The sequence below is a fragment of the Trichoplusia ni genome, chromosome 16 (genome assembly GCF_003590095.1).
Source record: "Trichoplusia ni isolate ovarian cell line Hi5 chromosome 16, tn1, whole genome shotgun sequence".
NCBI lineage: Eukaryota > Metazoa > Arthropoda > Insecta > Lepidoptera > Noctuidae > Trichoplusia > Trichoplusia ni.
Window position 1 is genome coordinate 3,642,391 of NC_039493.1, and position 24,989 is coordinate 3,667,379.

At 38.7% G+C, this 24,989-nt stretch overlaps 2 protein-coding genes across 2 annotated transcripts in view; one reads left to right on the forward strand and one right to left on the reverse strand.

Moving 5' to 3' along the window:
* LOC113502070 (inverted formin-2) overlaps positions 1 to 24,989 on the reverse strand; it is a 123,670-nt gene that overhangs the window by 18,623 nt on the left and 80,058 nt on the right. The window lies entirely within an intron of this gene.
* Positions 22,473 to 24,989, forward strand: part of LOC113502071 — a 9,493-nt gene continuing 6,976 nt past the window's right edge. Inside the window, exon 1 of the mRNA XM_026883452.1 lies at positions 22,473 to 23,536. Within this exon, the coding sequence (XP_026739253.1) occupies positions 22,473 to 23,536 (1,064 nt within the window). The remainder of the gene's footprint in view (positions 23,537 to 24,989) is intronic.

Below are 24,989 nucleotides of genomic sequence, written 5' to 3' on the forward strand. Positions count from 1 at the left end.
ACATCTTTACACATAATTTTTGGCTATCTCGCCTGTTTCTATTATTTACTTCAGCGTAGGACAAGCATTTTGTGTGATCTACAAATGCTTGTTCTGAGTCTGGGTGTCTTTGTGCATGTGAAACCCCACGCGACACAAGGATTAAATTCCTTAATGCCTGAGTCGTTTTTTTAATTAATCTAGCTGATGCCAGCAATATGCTGCATACGACGCACTTTCAAAGAAAGGCTTTGAAGCGAGACAGCCACACTACACTTCGCTAATGACGTCTCCCTTACACAACTGCAAGAGGGAGGATGGCTGATTGTTATCTTACTTATTTGATGGGCGCTAGTGTAAATAGTCCCTTAATCCAACCGGTTGGTCAGTTAGATTCAGTGAACATTACTTATATTGCGACATTCGTTTGATAGTGTCTTTATTGTTCAAATTGTTATTGAAGTGATAGTCAGTTAAGGAATGTTGTTTGCCTTCGATCGAGAGCTTAAGGATTGTAGTCTGAGATCAAGTTATTTGACTGAGGATTAACATGGCTTGAAGAAATTGTGGTTTATTTAAGGTTTGTTTTGGTTTTAAAGGCACCGTATCCAAGCGGTAAAATTTTAACCTTTATAAGGCTTCGATGCCTGTCCGCTTGTAACCAGGCTGTATCGCACAATAGATAGGCAATAGGAATACACGTAAAGTTTTTTTTTGTTGAAACTATAACAACAGGATATTAAAACAAAATTCTATTTAAGCATCGGCGGGTACCATGTTCATAACTTTAACTAATATTTATGCTAAGAATTTGTCTAGACTACTTCTTACGGAACCCTCCGGATCATAAGTTTGACATACACTCAACCGGTTTTTTTAAATAACGTAGTTTCTATAGTATTTTTTTAGTAACCTAAAACTGAAGCTTACAAAGCAATTTTAGGCCTACAGTCCTTTTTTATCGGTACTATCCAATGATAAAAAGTAATCAAAAGCCTAAATAAATCCAGATTATCACCTAACTCTTTACAAAATTTCATTAAAATTGGTATAACCGTTGAAGCGTAAAGAAGTAACAACCATACCGACACATTACTAACTTGCTTTAAATATACATAATATAAATATTATACCTTATACATATGACCACAGAATATAGTTCCTGATCATCAACTTTTTTACTATGTTTAATCCGAGAATTATTTTACAATTTGGTATAAACTGGAATCCCCACAATATCCGTGATAAATAGCTTTACATCATAAACGTGACGTCACACTCAACTTTATATATTTTATATTAATGTGAAGTTATTGATCGATGTTTCACACGTTCTTGAATGGTAGTCCGGTCTTGCGTAGAATGCTTTGACAATTCACTACTATGCAACTGTTTTGGGTGTCGAGGTGAGTTAGGTACTTTCGAGTTGCGATGCGATTGATGCATTTAAGCTTAAAAAGTTATTGTGAAGAAAGTTTCTGTCACGTGCTTAAACTGTGGAAGTTATTAGGTAAAAGTAAAGAAAGTTGGAAAATGTATATTTGAAGTCGTTACAATGATCGCTATGAGAAAGCTGAGTATATATTTTGGTATTTAGTCATTTATCGTATATAGATGTATCAGTTTTTATACTGCAAAAGCGTAAATATCTTATCCACTTAAAAGTTTTATACAAAAAATACTAATAATCACATCGTACATCATCCAGATACTAACATTAAAAATAAATCGAGTTCTCCGTGATATATCTTCGAGTATTCCAGTTCGAGAACAAATAGTAGTAATTCGATTACTATGCCAAGGTAGACGATACTCCGATAGGGGACAACCGATGATCCGCGCCGGTGTTGCGAGCGCACGCCTGCGCCCGCGCATGTAAAGGTCGTACTACATGGGCTGTGCACAAAGCATGCGGGTTAACTAAATTCGTAACTGTGAGGAGGAGGAGGGAGGAGTCCCAAAGGTTTATTTTTTAAAAAGACCTTTAAAATGTGTCTTGATTTTTTGATTTTTTGCAGCATAATATTAAGCTGTGTGTGACATGTTATATGTAGGTATAGAGGTATGAGAGTCATATGGTGAGGAAGATGTTGAGCATGGATGTGTATGGGTTTAGGAGAAAAGGACGAGGTTTGGTTCGGTTCTTTCCCCCAATCAAAGAAAAGATAAATGAATTATATAAAAGACGCTGTGGCTGCAATGAGGTAACTGGGATAAGGGTACCTAATGGTAATTTAATATTAATGATGATGATGAAACTAAACCAAATAGCAATCAATCTGGGAAAGCCAGTAGGCACTAAGGTAAGAGCTGAAACCAGGAGTGACAAAAAATGAAATATTAAAATCCCTTTTCAAATTTAAAAATTAAAGTTTTAATCTAAGAACATCTCCAGGTATTTCAAAGCAAACGATAGTGCATCCACGGTTTTATGGACGAAAAACATAGTCGTGGTCATGTATACCTGCCCTTAGCTATAAGATCAATATCTAAGTTTTGTAACACCGCTACTGGTTACAGTTAATGGCGTTGTCGCCTCCGGGACCAGAATATCATGTATTGTTATTTACTATCCTTAGTAGGCATCTTATATGCAAGTCCGTCTCAATGGATTCGTACAAAAAACGTTTAAGTTTTTTTTTTGATTGGATCCTATATACGACTAGCTAATACAGTTGAAATATCCACGGAATGATGAATATCTATAGACTTTTCATAAATATTGAGATGACAAAACAGTCATCATTATATATCATTATATTATGAGTTGTCCCAGGTTATATAACCTGGGACAACTCACCCTCGGTTATCTGATCCTAAGCTAAGCAGAGCTTGTGTTATGGTAACCAGACAACTGAAAAACTTACTTATTTCTAAATACATACATATTATAGATAAATTACATAAATACACCAGAACAAATGATCATGCTCATCACACAAACATTTATCCTGGGCGGGAATCGAACCCACGACCTCCGGTATAGCAGTCAGGGTCGCTAACCACTAGACCAACAGGCCCGTCATCATTGTACATCATATTTTGTTCGTTGTCAAAATAAATTTCTGGGATTTTCTTAAGTCAATCTGTACGGAACCCTTAATGTCGCGAGTCCGACTCGCTCTTGACCGTTTACATTTGTATAGCTGGATTATTGTTCAGTTAAAAAAAGTTATCCAAATTCTACGGAAGGACTAACTTTAAAATCTCCTTCCTGTGCTGTTAACTTTTGAGTCCTCATTCTGTCTCCAACAAATAGATTCTTATGTTACTGGCTAACTCTAATACCAAGTACAGTCTAGTTAGCAAAGTACGCAGGTAGCATTCCAAATCTATTTATAAAGCTACAACTTACAGGTACAATCGTGGAATCAGATCACCTGAAGTCGATAGCGTTACAAAATGTGTTGGTATTCGCGCTATTCCACCTCACTGGGCTCGGTCGAGTTTATAACTTAACTGCGGGTAAATTATGCTTTACAACTCATTCGGGTGAGGTGTAAGTGAGTGTTGCTTTATATTCTCATTTTCTCTAGGTACTATAGAAGAGTTTAGATTTTTACGATGTAGAACTATAATATTCAGCAATACAGCCTCTGACATTCTTTAGGACTATAGTAAGTATAATATGCACAAAAAAATAACGTATTTTTGACATAGCATTTTCAACTAAGCATCATATTTACATGATTTCTGAAACGCGTTAAGTCGAGTCACAGAATCATTGAAAGGCAATACATAATTCACTTACATCGGAAAAGAAACACACACAACTCTAAATTAAATACATTGCAAACGAAAATCGAAACAAAAAGTCCATTTGCCGTACTAAACTTAATATAAGAAGAATAGATTGATTTTTTGACCGGCACTGGGAAATTTTTAAGCTTCTTTCAAAAATAATTCTCTCGTGGCTACTGTGTCCCGCTGCCCGCTCACAGCTTCCACCACCCCAGCTCCTCGCTCCAGGCATGCTGTCTGCTGCCCACGCATACCAAGTACCTCGACTTGAAGCATAGTCTGTCTGTCTGTCTTTATCTCCAAGGGTTACAAGTTAACCCATTCGTTACTAAGCAGTAACCGGCGGTCGACAAGCAGCAAAATATTTATGAAAACCATTTTGTTCGCAATGATAGTGTCTTTGCATTCCAATGGAGATTTATGAGGATTTATCGTGGTGGCCTAGCGGTGTAATGAACGGATTTGTATGCGCAAGGTTGCTGGTTCGAATTCAAATTGTTATTAAGTGATTTTTTCAAAGTCATGTGTACTTCCTAATTATTTTAAGTACTTGTCAATCGGTAAATGATGAGGTCGTGCGAAATGCTAAGCTCCAAAACAAACTGTCATATGGGAATTCATCTAGCTAGGAGGCTAGCGTAACATGAAGAGCTATTTATTGTAGGCTACATATCTATACTAATGTATAAAGCAGAAGAGTTTGTTTGTTTGTTTTTTTGAAAGTGCTAATCTCAGGAACTAATAGTTCAAATTAAAAAAATCTTTTTGTGTTGAATAGACCATTCATCGAGGAAGGTTTTAGGCTATAAACCATCACGCGCTGCGACTAATAGGAGCGAAGATACAATGGAAAATGTTTAAAAAAAAATAGGGCAGGTATAAATCATAACTTATATATTCTTACGACGGACGAAGTCGCGGGCAACAGCTAGTGCGAAATAAATCCTTACCTAAAATTACAATCAAATTCAAGGCTGATTCGTGACACTTTATTACTTTACCAAATGTTGCATGACCCCGTTTACTATTATTATTTGTTAAAAAATAAAGAATCTGTAAAATATCAACGGTCACTATTCAAGATTTATAACCTGGGTACAGACGGATAGACGTGGACGGGTGGGCAGACGTTACTTAGACAATAGAGTTCCATTTTCTAAATTTGGTTATGGAACAATAAAAGGCACAATACATACTTTGATATTCAAAGACTTAATAATCAAAGATTCTTTACAAAACAGTAAAGAGTTAATTATTCCATGCTCTAATGACTACCGGCGCTTGCGCACGCGTCCTTCAGGTCACTGACCTCAATCTTAATTATTTTAGGATCAATGTTAATGACGTACATTTAAAGTGGTTTTTATGTTTAAAACTTGATGACCGTTTCAAATTTGATAAAAGTGTGATTAATTCGCTGTTCATTACAGAGTGGTCTTGAAATACAGAAGAATTATTCCAGATCCAGTGGTTGAGGTGGGGGCGTCATGGAGCGCGCCGTGCGGCGGTTTCGATCCCCGCGTCCGATAATCATTTGTGTAATCCACGAATGCTTTTCCTGATTTTGGGTGTCTTTGTGCGTGTGACTTGCATATTTAAAGACAAAAGGTAAAGGTAACCGCATAAGTGAATCGATCACAGGTTAAGATATGCTTGACGCGGTTGGTCCGTAGATGGGTGAACATCTTCGTCATAACGAGTTCCTCCGTGTTTCGGAAGGCACGTTAAATTGTGGGTCCCGGCTGTTATTCCTACATCCTTACGAGTTACGACAGTCGTTACAGGTAGTCAGAAGCTTGAAAAAGTCTGACAGCCAGTCTAACCAAGGGGTGTCGTGTCGCCCAGGGTTGAGGAAGTCAGATAGGCAGTCGCCCCTTGTAAAACACTGGTATTTAGCTGAAACCGGTTAGACTGGTAACCGACCCCATCATAGTTGGGAAAAGGCTAGGCCGATGATAAAATTTATTTGTCAGAATACAGTATTTTAATTAACCAATGCGACACAAGTATTAAATACCTTAATGGTAACGTTTTTTTACGTATTACGTACTACTAATAATAATAATTTTCAAGACTCAAAACACAAGTTTCGCATACCACACATGGTCTGCATAACTAACAAAGTCAGTGACAATTGCCATGCGGTCGACGTTGACAGGTCCACATCGCGATAGCTCTGAGGCGTGGATGTAGATCAGCTGATTAGATAGCCCGGTATAATGAGCGAGTGATAACTATGTTGTTGTTATTTAGATGACACAGATAGTTAATTTGATTCTAAGAAACTGTTGTCGATGTTTCCTTGATTTTAGAAATCATTTACATGTTTTTTTCGTGGGTTAAGTGTTACATGGAAAATTCTTCCTTTAAGTGTGTTTTCTCATTTAAGACCTAATTTTGTAGTATTTTTGCTTACGTAAAACTCTTATAAGAGTGTTGATTGAATGAATGAATTTATTTTTAAGTATTTGGATGGCAGAAAGGAGTTCGCTGGACAGCTATTATATAGGTATATTATATTCCTTACAGACAAATCTATAATTCTAAATTCTACCACCTTTGCATTAAGATAAACGTCTTAAGTTTTTTATTTTTTGTGGTCTGCTTTGGAAAAGTAGTCACATAAACAAAAACACCGTAGTTCAGGTTTAGTAGTATACATCACGAACTACTTATTGCGTCAAATGATAAAAAACGGTGACGCGCTTTTAATCCTGATTCTCAACAGATATGTTTCTGTCGATATTGATACGATCTGAAATTAACTGGAATAATTTGAAGTAGATTTTTGTATTTGGATTGTAATTTAAAATCAACAACTCAGAACAAGTGCCCATGGATCACAAAAATGCTTGTCCTATGGATTGAACCCGCGATACGTAGCGCGATGTCGGTTTGGCGTGGTGAGCATTACCATTAAGATTATGTTTCTTCTCAATAACACAAAACTGCGCAACAAATATTGTTTCTTTTTAATAACAAGTGTTAACTTTCTCACCCATAAACCAGTAAGTATGTTTCACATCATTTAAACAGGTTGCCGTGAAGTCAGTGAGCACCTCGCTATCAATTTCACAAACAACACTTGACACTATCATGACATTTAAACAGGAATCATCAACTTTGACAAATTGTCGTAAAGTTTTAACAAATTGTCGTTAAGTTTTAATTGCGTATTCTTTGGGTGTGCTAACTCACCGATAGATGTGAGATCTTTATTGCAGTTTTATAGAGTCATAATGTCGCGACGGGTATATGACATTTAAATAGGCTCTCATGCCATGGTAGACCTTTGACGGTTTGGAAGTCTGGTGATATGAAGGTCTTTACATAAAGAAATTAAAATTTTATTTGACTATGGAAACCAAGATAATGTGAAGACTGTTTTTAAGTTAACGGTTACTTCGTACTCCCGTATAAAAGAAGCATATTTAGATTATATTTAACTCTAAAGGTTAATAACAAATGAAACTAATTTAGCCGTCTTTTTATCTTTAGCCTCTTTTCTATTCTCTCTTCTCTGGTCCAAAACACATATTCAAGCCGTACTTTAGCTGAATCCATTTAATCACTCTTGTTATCGTAGACTCTCCTTTTAATTCAGTAGCATTTGTTCAGCAAAAAACTATTGTTTACATGTTGATAAACATCACCAATTATCTGATACAAGTCAGCAAGTTTCTTGAACAAGATAATTGTCATGAGGCACCTAACCCTCGCCCGCCCACATCCTAACCTTGCCAACAGCTCATTGTAGTAACGTTGATCGATAACATGTTCCTGCTGTCCGCTTTAACGATTCTAATCGATTATTTGACTTTTATAATTATGAATCGATTTGTTGCGACAAAAAGTGACGTGACGAGAACCGGTTTTTGAAATGTTTTATTGTTTGGGACTTGAATTTTAGTCCGTTACGATGTTTCGCGAAGAAATTGTAACGACTTTTTTCAAGGTTGAATGTTTTCTTTACGTTGTCTAGGTTATTTGTAAAAATATTTTTAGTAGCACGATTATGTTAACAAGATAAATGCTTTGAATAATACTTCACTATATGAGATATGTTCTGATGTAGAGTTTGTTAAGTTGTATCTTTTCCATAGCCACAGGCAGCTGTAGAATAAATCAGTTTTAAATCATTTACTTCGCTTTAATTTTCACAAAAAACTAATTATTGCTCTGGCAAAAGCCCTCATTAATCATCATTCATATTAACTCAGCTTTCAACAACTTTTTCGCTCGTTTAATCAAATATAGATCGAATAAATATTAACATCCGTATTTAAGTAACAAACAAACAATCAGTCAATCGTAATCCAGTTTTTCCATATCCAGAATATAAATTAGCAAAAACTAATAGTCGGTTTATAAGTTACTTGAACGAAGTTAAGCGATGCGTGGGCGTTAGTTGCCAAGGTCAGCTAATGTTAATGGTTAATTTATAACCGTTGATTGTTAATGTAATATAAGTAAGAATTGTAATGAGTCTGTGGGTGGTTTCATACGTATGCGTTCGCGGCAAAAGATCTTTGGTAATTACCTACGTGTTTATTCAACGCTCGCCCGGGTCTTTATGTTGTTTTGTTACAACTCTATGGTATCGGATTCAGTTGAAGAGGTTGTGTGGATAATTAAATTAATCAAAGTGTGATAACTGTTTCAATATTGTTAATTTTGTTTATATGGGATTTATTTTTGTCGTAATGTTTGTGCATTCATCAATATGACCCTAAAAAGTATACTAAATATCATTTATCGACGACATTTTAAATTAACATCAACCTCAAAAACATATCTAAAATGACAAACGAAAACCAAATACATGACACAAGAACTTACTTAATAATGAAGTGAAACCCCATCATTATCACACTCAGAATCCAAAAATAATTAAATGAATCATTGTAACTTAATTTATAGTTAATCTATGAGGCTAAGGATCCTGTATTGTGCCCGACCTCCGGCTGGTCAGCCAGCAGCTCCCGATATGGGCACTATGGGCAGGTCGACGGGTCTGTGCCCTTATGACGCGACATTGCTGTCAATATCAACACAGGCCTGTGCCTGCGTATGAGTCGATGTATGAGTTTGATGGGTTCTGTGTTGTTAAGGGATTTTTGTTTTGAATTGAAGTTGTATGTCGTAATTTTAGAGTGTCGTTTGATTGTCTTTTTTAATAGGTGTTTGAGAAATTTTTAGTCATACTCGTAGGCAATTTTGTAGGCTTGTGATTTCTATGTTTTTTTTTAATAAAAAAAGTAGACAATTTAATTCAAAGCACCTACACAAGGGAGCAGAGAAGGGTGGGCAAATCTGAATGCTGTCCATGGTATTTTGACATTTAAAAGGTTCTACCTACTAGCCTAATTTTGATTTTGATACAATCATCGCATTTTCTCTTCTTCAAATTTTTTAAAGTAGTTTTGACGATCATATTATGCATTTCTTCGCAAATAGTGTGACTGTTTTACGTAACAAAATAATAAAAGTTTTTTTCTTCAAATTGGTTTCGTTTATGACGTTTCCACACAAATTATGATGCTCGAAACATCAGCCTATAACTGGATCGGTTGTCAGCTTTCATTAAATTTCTCAATTTTATTGAACATACACATACAAGCAATTACTAACCAATTAATAAATAACTAAAGATTTTCTCACGACGTTTTACTTCCGATTATCATTATCATCTAATTAATTCAAAGCAATTAATCCAATGTATCCGGAAATTTATAATTCTATTTAAAGAAACATTATTTATTGCAATAACAATTAAACATACTAATTAGTACTAAAAGAGTGTATCAATAACTAGCTGTTGCCCGCGACTTCGTCCCCGTGGGTAGAAGATATAAGTTATGATTTATACCTGCCCTGTGTTTTTTTCACATTTACCATTGTATCGTAGCTCCTTTTAGTCGTAGCGTGATGGTTTACAGCCTAAATCCTTCCTCGATGAATGGTCTATTTAACACAAAGAATTTTTCAATTTGGACCAGTAGTTCCTGAGATTAGCGCGTTCAAACAAACAAACTCTTCAGCATTATATATTAAGTATATAGAAGTATAGATTAAATCCATAACTTTCAAACAACGCCATCTAGTTCTTAACTGAGTGAAGCTTGTGTTATGAGTACTAGACAACTGATAAACATTATAGGCGAAATAGATGAAATATTCCCAGACATACATGTAGAAACCGGTTTGTGTACTTATAGTTTATTTAATAGTATTAATTATATGACTAGCATTTGATAGCAAAACAGACAATAATAAACGAGGAAGAAATAATACAATTAACAAACAAAAACTGGATTTGTAATTAAAAGATTATTTGAAGTACCACAAAACAGTGATTTTGAATGTAATCTGTTAATAATATAGATAGGTACGTAAGTTTACTAAAAATATAAAGTGTTAATTAGTTGTTATTCTCCCCTAAACTAACCGAGGGTATACCAGTTTAAAAAAATGACAATAAATTTTGAACATCGATTTATTAATTTAGGCTCGAAAGCGTAACAAACAAACGAACAATCTCACACTAGTATTTATTATGTTGCTTAGGATATAAGGGACTTTTGAAAAGATCAAATCCTAACCTATTTTAAGTAGGTGTTAAATAACAAGAAAGCCTTGAATATGGATCAGTATTGCACAAGAGCCCTTTAGCGCTAAATCGCGAGAGGTCAAAGCCGGGCCACTTTCACTGCGCATGCGTCGTGCACGAACTGCGGCTGCAATGCTAGCTATGGGTGAAACTGAATCTTCGGAAACAATGGAATAAGGGAAATTAGTGATGTACCAAAAGCAGATTAAATTTATCTTAAAAGAACTCTAATAAAAATATTTGAGTTCGTTCGTGATTTGAGTTAAGTTTACTGGTGAGAAAGAGGAAGGAAATTCCATTAAATAAGTTGGTAATTCCAGGTTGATGTCATCATCATCATCATCATCATCAGCCTATCGCAGTCCACTGCTGGACATAGGCCTCTCCATGTGCACGCCACTGAGATCGATTTTCGGCTTCTCGCATCCAGTTCCTGCCAGCCATCTTGCCAGGTTGATATGATAGAGTAAAATAAAATAAGAGAGAAAGAATTGTCGACGTGACCTGAGTCGACCCGAGTTTGTTTCGACATTTCTCCTCAGGGTAGTCAAATGGGAAATGTTGACTTCAGCGTTCTCAAAACAGACATTTAATCATTATCCTATTTGTAGAATAAATGATTTAAATTGAAACTAAACACATTTTTTCTACACTTTGTGCCTAATGAGTTCTAGGTCAGGGTAAATTGTTTTCGATTCTGAGAGCACATTTCCGTATTATTTTCTACAAAGTCCATTCAGTTTTTTTATTGTACTTACAAAATAATATCTATTTTCATTTCAATCTGATCACATATAGACTCAAATAAAGTTTATCGCACACAAATCTAAGTAGATAATCAAAAAGATACTATCATTACAAATAACCCGGAAAATAAACCACTCAGCCAAACAAGATCCAAACATCATTACGAACAGGATAAGCTAGTTAACCACGATATCAGTAACACAAACTGTCTCAGTTACTTTTAACTGTTGTTTTTGAGTTAAACGTGGATGTATCAATTCCAGCCTCCTACACGCTGGGATCGGATAACTAATGGCCGGTCAATGATCTGAGGACAGATTGTCTTTGTTACAGAGCTGTTCTTAAATAGGTGTTTAGTTTGTTGGTTTGATTTAATTAGATATTTTTCTTCTTCATTTCTTCTTCTTCAATGTGGTTTAAAAGTATTCTGATTGTTATCTGGTTATTCTTTTTGCCTTTAAGTAACTAACCACAACGCTTGTTGTGAGGAGGGGTGTTGAATTAAGGATGTGTTAGGAACTCATGCGTTTGACCGGTCTCAGAACAGCATTGTTATCAGCAAGATAACTCTCAGAACTTCCATTAAGTGGTTTCACAAAAAAATGCTTCGATTGGAGTTTAGTACGACGAAATAATGTGTCTAAAAAGAAGAATAAAGACGTTTAACTATCCTCACCTTAACATGTGATTTTTTTAGAACTACCCGCGCTAAGGAATTAAATCTTTGTATCGGGGGGAATATAACTAACATTCAAGTTCCTTACTTTGAGGTTCCCACATTCAGAATAATCATTCGTGCATCACAGAAAAGATTGTCCTACGCGAGGACCAAACACGCCACACGTCCTGCCCAAAGGGATTGGCGTTATGATCTATACCACTCGGCTATCCGTGCGGTCACGTCCTCTTTTCAGACTGTGCAACTATCAATGTTTTTTGTTCTTGTAAACCTGATATGCATAAAAGGTTAATATGGCGGCAGTCGCTCGCTTCCAAAAGGTCATATTCATGGTAGAAATCGAAAAGGCGATGGTGGTGGTAAGTTTCGCTTTTGGACATGGACAATGGGAAACCATATACCAAATTACTGACTTCCTTCTGACCTCCTACATTACTTAGTCAGTGTGCGACGTGTTTGGGTTCAATCCGAGTCTGGGACAAACAAGTTTAATGTGCTTTTCTGCATTTGGGGGCATTAAAATGAAAATCGGCCAAGTGAGAGTCGGATTCGCACACTTAACGTACGAACAGATTAAATAAAAACAATTAGGCTAGGTCACAAATCATTTTAGGGAGACCAGGCAAGCGAAGGGCCCACAACATTTTTTAACAAAAAATAAAAGTGTATTTCACAACATCTACCAAATTACTATCCTTATTTTTAGTATAAACGACAAATGAAATACATAATCTCTCGTCGAACTATCACAGTTCATAAGATTGAACCTGGTGGCAGGCATACAGAGCGCGCACCCGTAGTAATCAGGAGAATTCTACACTTTTACTAGAAACCTTGTAACAATGGTGAGGGGCGCGGGCGGCGGCGTTTTTATCATTTTTAAGAGTATATTTCAGTTTCTCTTGTTTATTTTTCTTCGTACTTATTATCTTATTACTATTAAACTAATAATCGCGCCTAGGAGTATTTTACGTCGGATACATGAATTGGGCTGCTTTTGTAAGACGACTAAAAAATACGGTTAAAGATATTTTTTATTTCTCAAAAGAATTACAAATTCACTTATAGAGAAAACATAGGTATGTTAGTGCAAGGCAATTTATCCACCAGCAAGCGTAGATAAAAACTATAACAAAAAAAAAATGTATCTTAAAACTAACATCACAAAGTACTTTCACATAATATAAATACATTTAGCACGACAATTAAATAAAACAGCAAACAAATCAGAAGAAGGTAGGTTACATTCATCATCACCGTGTATAAATCCCTAATGACTCAATGACCATACAATCCATGCCGCAGATTGAGTCGATAGAATTCAATTGTCAACAAAACTTTAATACTGATTAAATGAACACTTCTAAACATCGATATTTTTTTTGTGCCTCGTATCAGTCAGCACTGTCCAATGTTTTTGTTTTAAACGTAGTCAAGCATACTAGATGGATGGTACGTATCTGTTTACATACATTATGTAGGATTAAGTTGCTTGTCAATAATGAATGAATGGGAAGCAGTTTAATATGTATTATACAAAACTAAATAGAAGTGGGTGAGATGCATGTTGTGTAGTGTTAATAGTTCATGTGTAACTGAAGAAATTAAAAGTTTTATTTATAGAATACTTAATCGTTTGATTAATTATCCATCAGAGAAAAAGCGACCGTGAATAGGCGAAAAACTGTTAAATTGTGAGGCGATTTGAGGAAACAAACGGTTCCATATAAAATAGACTGAAGAAAAAAATATTTGCAATATAAAATTAATTATCAAATTTGGCAACACACAGTTAATTCTCAAAACTATTTATTTAATTCTGTCGGCCATAGAAATATCAAGACTTCGTTAATAAGTTTAAATTTCCAATTTTAAGGTTTCAACCCAAAAAAAATAATGCCAAAAAGAAAACAGAATTTAATAAGGTCCAATATCAAATTGCTCTTAGCCCATATGAATAATCCTTTATCTAGCTTTGTTAACTTATCGCACTTAAGAACTAAGTAACGAATACCGAAGTTATCTCAAAACTTAGCTTTTTACTTAGTCACGTTTCGTTCTATTGCCTTAATGGTGAGGAAATGACTTATCTATAGTTTTTACTTGCGATGACTGTTGCAAGTATTGTCTGTTGTTTTTGTTGTCAAATAAATGTAGATTTTGGAATATCCTTGAGTTTCCGATGGAGTAAGGAGGGACCTGACTTTGTCGTTGAGTGTAAAGCACACGTAAACACAATTTTCTTGTAGGATATTATATATCCTGCAAGAAAGTAGCTTTTTAAGTAATCCATATGTTTCCGACTATGCTTGCTATGCTTTCTTTAGTAATAATCTACTAAGCTGTGAAGAAACAATTTTCTCACCATTGATTTACCATAATACCCCACTGCTGAAAATTCGTTTTTAATAAATTTAAATATTATGCAAAGTATACTGCAAACTTATCTTACATAAAGTCAATAACTAAACACACAAAAAACATACTTAAATGCCGAATAAACGCAAATATTTAAACAATACATTAAGATGCTCTAAAAACCAAGCAAATATTAGACAAAAAAACAATAAATAAAATCTTCAAATATTTAACAAAACACTTAAGTTTTTATTAAAGTAAATAATAAATAACTTCTAGGTATATTAACGCTATAATCTAAACAAGAAGTTCATTAGGTGCGCGTGCGCATCTCGACACAGACCTTGAAACCGGTGGTGTTATGCAACGCAGCCTGCGGGCCACGTAACGTGTTAACTAATCATTATAGTGGGCATGTTGTTATGCCACTGTTTCTATTTAATATAAATAACTAGGTTTGTTTATTAAGACAAAAATATGATGAAATTAAAAAGAGGTTTTTTATATTTAACAATATACTTCTCTCGTAAAATATTCTTTTCGCAATTTCATTAATACAAAATCTGAAAGATGCCATTATTGTTTTGTACTAAACTGTTAATAAAATTATGTACGTATTTAAAAAACACAGTTATAACCACAAAAAAAAACTTAGCACTCATTTAACAATAAATAAATAAAAGAAAAAATCAATCAAAGTACAAACACAATAATTCCTACTGCAATAAAACTATAAAGCTACTTAATAACCCCTTTCTAATCAATTCACTCGTTATTCCTCTTGAATGGTACCTACTTACAATAAAATCCAATATAAAATCATGATCAATAAAGGGCAATGCTCATTCACGGTTGCTACATCACAAAAAGCGGACCTTGAAACAAACCGGTATATTATGCATCGGATTATGCTGACAGCGTCGACTTAGCCACGACATGCATTGTAATTATAACTTACTGAACTTATATTGATGTTAGATGAAGGGAAAAACTAATAAAAATGATAAAGGCAGATCCGATAGACAGGCATTTCGAAAAAAATTGGTCATGCAACAAAGTTATGACAGTTTCAATAGTTGTTTAAATTTTTGGTTTGTTGATAGTGGCAAGAGAATAAATCCGTATAAACATCAATTTTCTGGCTATCACTATTCATGAGATGCATCCTGGTGACAGACGGACGGTGTAGCCTTGGCAACAGGGTTCTGTTTTTACTCTATGGCTATGGACCCTAAAGAAGAGAGTTTTCGTCTGGAAATAGAGCAATACAATTTTAAAGGACTAGTTTTTTAACATGCCCCTTTGCCGACAATAATAATATGTGCTTATTTTTCCGCTCTTCTACTGTTCTAAACATATGATTGTGACTCAGTAAACGTGAAAAGACCTTTTCCCGAACCGAAGATTCGGGATTTCGAAACTAGGGTTTTTGTGTTCAACAGCTTATTCTAGACTGGATCAATGACGCATTGACAACTAATAACTTTTTCTATTACAATTCCTTAAACAAGAAGACAATACATCATCCTCATCGATATTCAATATAAGTAGGCAAGCAGGCATCAGTTATCGATAATCGAGTCGTAATCGATTGTCAGTGGCGGCGGCCATGACACCTCGAGTGAATCGATTGGATGTCCGGTGAGTGATGGCTCGTTGGAAGCTAATGTCGCTGGCCAAACATGGACGGCTTATTGTTTCAATGCAGTGTTGAAGTGACAGCGACATAGGGTTGCCACGAAAGTTTACAATTAAATTTTGATCAAGATTCTAAGTAAAATTTATAAATGGTTTCAGTTTAATAAATTGCATTAAGAAGATCATCGTTCAACAGCTGTACAAAACTTAAATAAGCTTTAACATATGTCAGATTAAAATTATAGTTTTGGCCACATAAACAAATCATTATGTGTAAGTTATTGTTTTCATACGACGATGGTGATAAGGGCGAAATAAAAGGTGTTACAGGTATCCACGTATAGCACAAGTCAGCACTCACCAGCAGAACTTGAGGACGTGACAACCCTGCGCTATACAGGAAGCTCCTACTTGTGCAGTGAGACAAGTCGGCCGCGCGGCCGCCGGACGCATCAACGACCTACGCCACTGAAGGGTTTATTACTTTTATGTGATTTAAACATAATACACAACTAATCACACTTGTAGAATATTATATTAAGAAATTGTGATTCAATATTGGTATAATAATATCGTTTGCTGTTCGCCTGTGCTTACTATTTAAACATATCTGGCTAGCTCACTATGTTGTGGTCGGCTGCGAGTCTTACCAGATGCAATTGTGTACCAGTGTTTGACAAGGAGCGACTGCCTATCCCACCTATTCAGCCCAATTACCTAGGCAGCATGATACCTCTTTCGAAGACTGGTTGTCAGAATTTCTAGCTTGTAACTATCAATTTATCATCAGTAATGACTGTCAAAGATGTAAGAATAACAGGCGTTATATTGCGTATTGCGTTCCTAAACGCAGGAGGCTCTCGTTAACATAGTTGGTCATTCATCCATCGACCGCCCGTAGCAAGCGTAGCTTATCCTGACACATCGTTCAAGACAATTTGTTCTTTGGATATTGTCACTAGATTTAATAAGCCAGTTCTCCTGATAATCGTAGTCTTAGTAAATTCATTATCAGAAACATTCCATTGTCTCAAATGTATAAACCATTTGTGACTATGTAATTTTCATAGAATGTAGGTACATACATTATATTTATGCCAGCACATGTAAGGAAAACTACTTAAGATTGAATTCTACAATATTGTAACAAACGTATGAGTCAACAGTTAACTTCGACGCAAATCGTTTGCATATGGTCACAGAACACTGTTTTCTACTCCGAGAGGATCATAAAACAACAGCAAGATGTTTTATTATTATAATAACATGCATAATAATGAATGTATTATATTCATAAAGAGATTTCCGTAATATGAATCGAAAACTGCAAAATATTTCTGTTTAAACGTAGTGTAATATTTTATATGATGGGTTTTTATAATTAAAAATCGCTAGAATCTTCTGAGCGTCTACATGCATCTTTTGAACAGCACTTGCATGTACTACTAACTTAATTGGCTACTGTTAAGCCACATTATTGGTATTGTACGCAGATAGCCGAGTGGTAGTGCTCACTACGTCAAATACACTGTGCACAACGTGTCGCGAATTCAATCCCGTTGTGAGACAAGCATTTGCGTGATAAACGAATGCTTGTTGAGTCCCAGACCCAGTCTTTGTGCACATGATTTTAGACCAGGATTAAATTCCTGACTGCATGAGACACATGATGTACATTGAGAATTCGGGAGGCATACAGCTTCTTTAAAGTAACTTATTTTCTGTTGTGGGAAAGTAATACAACACTACGTCATCATTTTTCGCGCCAATATTACTCTCACTATTTACAACCTATAAACTTATCAGATTTATCATATTTTTTAATAAATATTTATCATGTTTAACAAGCCGCAGAACCAGGAACACAGGAACCCAACTGAATATTTAAAATGATAACATATTTACCTACATGGCAATACAACGTTTTTTACTGGCAAACAACATCAAGGTTTCACACAAACAGTATTTATGCGCCATATTAGGCGACCTGCGCGTGCGCAGCTTCCTAGCTAGATGGGACAAAAGATCCATTTGTCGTGGAGATTAATTACTTGTTTTTATTCGCCATATGTTGGTTTGTAAAGCTTTAAATGTGTTTTAAAATGTTATTCGTTTTTGATGTAAATTGTTCAATATTTTTTGATACGAGTAACGAAATTGAGTCAGTTTATTATTGAGTAGTTCATATTTTGTTTTTGGACTAGTGAATACCCTGGAAATACTAGAAAATTTAAAGATATTTTTCTTACCAATTTTCATAAATACACAGATTAACGAATGCAACAGAGAAGTAAAATCTATTACATTTTTAATAAATAAAAACGGAAAATAAACTAAACCTACAATTAAAACAAAACCGCATGTCAATAATAATGACAGTTCAGAATAACACAAGCCCGCGTAGACGTGTTCAAATCACTTACAATTATCTTATCCAGGGTAACATGAGGAAATCTGAAACAAGAAAACACACTTTATAATAATAATAATAATAAAAAAAAAAAAAAAAAAAAAACTTCGTGTCAACCGTCAATCATCTATTTTTTCTGAATATTTTATTTTCGAACTTCTTTACGATAATTATACAATAAACAATATTTTTATAATAGTATATAGTAAAAGTGCACATATAAAACTCAAGAAACCATATTAAAATAAAAAGTAAATAAAAATGAAAATCCGATGTACGATGACATATGTCATCACTATAAAATATGTAATTTACGACTCAGAAAACAAGAATAGATAAATGTTGACACGAAGAAGAGCAGCACGCCTTCCATCCCCGGGCTCGTCGCCGAGCTCCGCCTCGCAGCTGCCGCCGGGCCGAGGTCCAGCGCCGGCAGTTGCAGTCGCGTCGAGCTCCAGCGACGAGTACTACTCCCGCCGACGTCGCCAACACCTGTACGTCGGCCGGGAGGCGCCGGCCGCCGAGCAGCTTGGCGCCCTCAGGCCAACCGGCCTCGAACAGGGCTCCCGCTCCCGGTGGTGTAGTGCAGCGCATGAAGTGGACTCGACCCATGAACGAGAATGTCATGCGCGCCTACTATGGGGCGACAGGGGGAGGAACTAACCTCACTGCGTACCGTGCCAGAATGCTCTCTCTGTTTCGGGCCCTTGAACCGGACGTCGACGTATCGGCACAACGTTTGTCGGATCAAGTGCGAGTTATCCAACGTAATCACAGGTTGGATGACGCGACGCTTGATCGATTGCGCTCTGAAGTGCAGACTAGCCCTGTCGTCGTTACCCCGTCAATAGCGGAAGCGCCAGCTGCAAGCGCGCTGCCTGCCAACCCTGCTGACGGGGGAGATGATGACGGTGCTATAACTGTAAGTACCCAGTGCAGTGATCATATAAGGAGTACATTGGAACAGGCGGTTCTGGAGTATCGGTCAACACCCCGGGACCAGAGACCGCGACTACCTCGCTTGCCCATGCACAACCGAAACAAGGCGCTAATGGGTGTCCTGGATTCGCTGCTATCCAGTTATTTTGGGAACAGCGAAGACCTCGGTGACACGCACTCGCTTCTGTACTGTGCGGCTGTTGCGGCGTGTCGTGTAGCTGGTGTTACCTTTCGAGATAACACAGCTGCACGGCCTAAGCAAGCGGCACCAGCCTGGCAGTGCAGGATTGAGAAGCGTGTTGCTGAGGCCAGGACACTCATAGCCAAACTTGTTGCGTTTCGGGGCGGAAACACTCGCCCTAGGGTCATGCGTTTTGTAAAGCGGGCGTTTGCTGGGACTAATATTAGCCCCAGCGAATACACCGCCCGAGTTACAGAACGCATTGACTTTTTTAAGCAAAAGGTGTGTGCCTGGGCAAACCGTATTCGACGGTACAAGACTCGGGTGGACCGATTTCACCAGAACCGTATGTTCCAAAGAGACCAAAGATGGGTGTACAGATCTTGGGAGCAACCTGCGTCGGAGGAGGGTGCCGGACGCCTGCCGGATGATGTCGCTACAAATTTGTTTTGGCGCAGCATCTGGTCGGCGCCTGTAACCCACTCTGAGGGGGATTGGATACGTGATGTTGAGCAATCGTGTGAACGAATAGAAGAAATGGGGGCTATTGATATTAGTCCCCAAGACGTAGCCAATGCAGTCCGTCCGTTGGCCAATTGGAAAGCCCCGGGCCCGGATGGACTGCATAACTTCTGGTTGAAATGGCTACCAAGTTCACATGGTTGCTTAGCATCCCAATTCCAATCTGCCGTAGACTCGGGCGTGCTCCCACAGTTCTTCACTACTGGTTCCACCCATCTGCTCCACAAAACAGGTAGTACCACGGACCCCAAAAATTATAGACCCATTACATGTTTACCCACCATCTACAAACTGCTTACATCCATTCTGAGAGAAAAGATTAATGACCATATTGAACGGTTTTCTATAATGTCTGCCTCTCAGAATGGATGTAGGAATGGGTCACGTGGTACTAAGGAGCTACTCCTTATTGATATGACTATTTGCCAACAAGTTCGCCGCTCCAAAAAGGGTGTGTCGACATGTTGGATAGATTATAAGAAGGCCTATGATTCGGTGCCACATGCATGGCTCATGAGGGTGCTAGAGTTGTATAAAATCAATACAACTCTACGCACTTTTTTGAAGTCATATATGGGGCAATGGACTACGGTGCTTCACTATCCAGGATGTCGGGATATCCAAAAGAGCGGTCAACTTATTAGGATTGAGCGGGGAATATTTCAAGGTGACAGTTTGAGTCCCCTGTGGTTCTGTTTAGCCTTGAATCCTCTTAGCACTCTGCTTGAGAATTCAAGGCTGGGCTATTCGTTGCGGAGAGGAAGCCAGGTAATCTCCCACTTGTTGTACATGGATGACCTGAAATTGTTTGCTTCCAACAAGTTGCAACTGATGAAGTTACTGAAGATTACTGAAAGCTTCAGTAACTCCATCAGAATGGAATTTGGTGTTGACAAATGTGCAGTCATGCATGTAAAACGAGGTGGGATTGTAGAATCCCAGGGCATACAGCTCTCGGATTCTATAAACCTTAGGTCCCTCTCCTCAACGGAAACCTACAAATACTTGGGTATGTCAGAGGCGTTAGGCATTAATGTCGCTGACATGAAACAATCGTTACAGACACGTTTCTTTGGCCGCCTGAATAAGGTACTAAAAAGTTCCTTATCGGGCGGTAACAAGGTGCGTGCCTTTAATGGTTGGGTCATGCCAGTGATAATGTACTCCTTTGGCATACTCAAGTGGACACAGACCGAACTGGACGCCTTGGATAGAAGAGTCCGCACACTGCTCACCGCAAATCGAATGCACCACCCGCGATCATCGGTAATGAGGTTATATATCCCGCGAAAGTGTGGGGGTCGTGGCTTCCTAAATGCCAAGACCCTCCATAATCGCGAGGTATGTAACCTCAGGGAGTATTTCCTCCGAGTGGACGTGGGGATGCACCGAGATGTGGTGGCAGTGGATAAGGGCTTCACTCCGCTCTCTCTAGGTAAAGAGAACTGGCACAAACCTATCGTACTAAGCGTCAAAGACCGCAAAGATGTATGGCAAAGCAAGGAGCTACACGGACGCTATTATCGGACCCTTCACGGGGCCGATGTAGATTTCTTAGCGTCCGTGGCCTGGCTACGCTTCGGAGATCTCTTTGGAGAAACCGAAGGGTTTGTATGTGCAATTATGGATGAAGTTATCATGACGAATAACTACCGAAAATATATAATTAAGGATGGTACAGTTGACATCTGTCGGGCATGTCACTGTCCCGGTGAATCCTTGAGACATATAGTTTCGGGATGTTCTCGTCTTGCTAACGGTGAATACTTGCACAGACATAACCAAGTGGCCAGGATTATCCATCAGCAGCTTGCTCTGAAATACAAACTTGTGGAATCTGAGGTGCCGTACTATAAGTATGTGCCCGACCCAGTTCTCGAAAGTGGTCATATCACACTGTACTGGGATCGATCTATCATCACTGACAGGACTATTGTTGCCAATAAGCCTGATATAGTGGTGATCGATCGATCAGAGCGTCGGACAATGATTGTTGATATCACTATCCCCCATGACGAGAACCTCGTGAAAGCAGAAAAAGAAAAACAATTGAAATATTTGGATTTAGCTCACGAGGTTGTCGACTTGTGGGAGGTGGACTCGGCAATCATTGTCCCGATAGTCGTAAGTGCCAATGGCTTAATAGCCAAGAGCCTCGATCAACATCTTCGGAGGCTCTCATTGGGCGTCTGGGTCAAGGGTTTGATTCAGAAAGCGGTACTTCTGGACACGGCGCGCATCGTGAGGAGGTTCCTCTCTCTGGAGCCCTGACCACCGGCAGCTTGGGCCCTGTACCCGTTGCCGGTTGGACACTATTTTTTATATTTTTAAATGTATGTTGTTTTTTTATATATATTTAAAAATGTAATTTATATGTATTTTAATGAAATAAAGGAAATAATAATAATTAATTCATCGTTAAAAAAAAAAAACTTCGTGTCAACCGTCAATCATCTATTTTTTCTGAATATTTTTATTTTCGAACTTCTTTACGATAATTATACAATAAACAATATTTTTATAATAGTATATAGTAAAAGTGCACATATAAAACTCAAGAAACCATATTAAAATAAAAAAGTAAATAAAAATGAAAATCCGATGTACGATGACATATGTCATCACTATAAAATATGTAATTTACGACTCAGAAAACAAGAATAGATAAATGTTGACACGAAGAAGAGCAGCACGCCTTCCATCCCCGGGCTCGTCGCCGAGCTCCGCCTCGCAGCTGCCGCCGGGCCGAGGTCCAGCGCCGGCAGTTGCAGTCGCGTCGAGCTCCAGCGACGAGTACTACTCCCCGCCGACGTCGCCAACACCTGTACGTCGGCCGGGGAGGCGCCGGCCGCCGAGCAGCTTGGCGCCCTCAGGCCAACCGGCCTCGAACAGGGCTCCCGCTCCCGGTGGTGTAGTGCAGCGCATGAAGTGGACTCGACCCATGAACGAGAATGTCATGCGCGCCTACTATGGGGCGACAGGGGGAGGAACTAACCTCACTGCGTACCGTGCCAGAATGCTCTCTCTGTTTCGGGCCCTTGAACCGGACGTCGACGTATCGGCACAACGTTTGTCGGATCAAGTGCGAGTTATCCAACGTAATCACAGGTTGGATGACGCGACGCTTGATCGATTGCGCTCTGAAGTGCAGACTAGCCCTGTCGTCGTTACCCCGTCAATAGCGGAAGCGCCAGCTGCAAGCGCGCTGCCTGCCAACCCTGCTGACGGGGGAGATGATGACGGTGCTATAACTGTAAGTACCCAGTGCAGTGATCATATAAGGAGTACATTGGAACAGGCGGTTCTGGAGTATCGGTCAACACCCCGGGACCAGAGACCGCGACTACCTCGCTTGCCCATGCACAACCGAAACAAGGCGCTAATGGGTGTCCTGGATTCGCTGCTATCCAGTTATTTTGGGAACAGCGAAGACCTCGGTGACACGCACTCGCTTCTGTACTGTGCGGCTGTTGCGGCGTGTCGTGTAGCTGGTGTTACCTTTCGAGATAACACAGCTGCACGGCCTAAGCAAGCGGCACCAGCCTGGCAGTGCAGGATTGAGAAGCGTGTTGCTGAGGCCAGGACACTCATAGCCAAACTTGTTGCGTTTCGGGGCGGAAACACTCGCCCTAGGGTCATGCGTTTTGTAAAGCGGGCGTTTGCTGGGACTAATATTAGCCCCAGCGAATACACGCCCGAGTTACAGAACGCATTGACTTTTTTAAGCAAAAGGTGTGTGCCTGGGCAAGCCGTATTCGACGGTACAAGACTCGGGTGGACCGATTTCACCAGAACCGTATGTTCCAAAGAGACCAAAGATGGGTGTACAGATCTTGGGAGCAACCTGCGTCGGAGGAGGGTGCCGGACGCCTGCCGGATGATGTCGCTACAAATTTGTTTTGGCGCAGCATCTGGTCGGCGCCTGTAACCCACTCTGAGGGGGATTGGATACGTGATGTTGAGCAATCGTGTGAACGAATAGAAGAAATGGGGGCTATTGATATTAGTCCCCAAGACGTAGCCAATGCAGTCCGTCCGTTGGCCAATTGGAAAGCCCCGGGCCCGGATGGACTGCATAACTTCTGGTTGAAATGGCTACCAAGTTCACATGGTTGCTTAGCATCCCAATTCCAATCTGCCGTAGACTCGGGCGTGCTCCCACAGTTCTTCACTACTGGTTCCACCCATCTGCTCCACAAAACAGGTAGTACCACGGACCCCAAAAATTATAGACCCATTACATGTTTACCCACCATCTACAAACTGCTTACATCCATTCTGAGAGAAAAGATTAATGACCATATTGAACGGTTTTCTATCATGTCTGCCTCTCAGAATGGATGTAGGAATGGGTCACGTGGTACTAAGGAGCTACTCCTTATTGATATGACTATTTGCCAACAAGTTCGCCGCTCCAAAAAGGGTGTGTCGACATGTTGGATAGATTATAAGAAGGCCTATGATTCGGTGCCACATGCATGGCTCATGAGGGTGCTAGAGTTGTATAAAATCAATACAACTCTACGCACTTTTTTGAAGTCATGTATGGGGCAATGGACTACGGTGCTTCACTATCCAGGATGTCGGGATATCCAAAAGAGCGGTCAACTTATTAGGATTGAGCGGGGAATATTTCAAGGTGACAGTTTGAGTCCCCTGTGGTTCTGTTTAGCCTTGAATCCTCTTAGCACTCTGCTTGAGAATTCAAGGCTGGGCTATTCGTTGCGGAGAGGAAGCCAGGTAATCTCCCACTTGTTGTACATGGATGACCTGAAATTGTTTGCTTCCAACAAGTTGCAACTGATGAAGTTACTGAAGATTACTGAAAGCTTCAGTAATTCCATCAGAATGGAATTTGGTGTTGACAAATGTGCAGTCATGCATGTAAAACGAGGTGGGATTGTAGAATCCCAGGGCATACAGCTCTCGGATTCTATAAACCTTAGGTCCCTCTCCTCAACGGAAACCTACAAATACTTGGGTATGTCAGAGGCGTTAGGCATTAATGTCGCTGACATGAAACAATCGTTACAGACACGTTTCTTTGGCCGCCTGAATAAGGTACTAAAAAGTTCCTTATCGGGCGGTAACAAGGTGCGTGCCTTTAATGGTTGGGTCATGCCAGTGATAATGTACTCCTTTGGCATACTCAAGTGGACACAGACCGAACTGGACGCCTTGGATA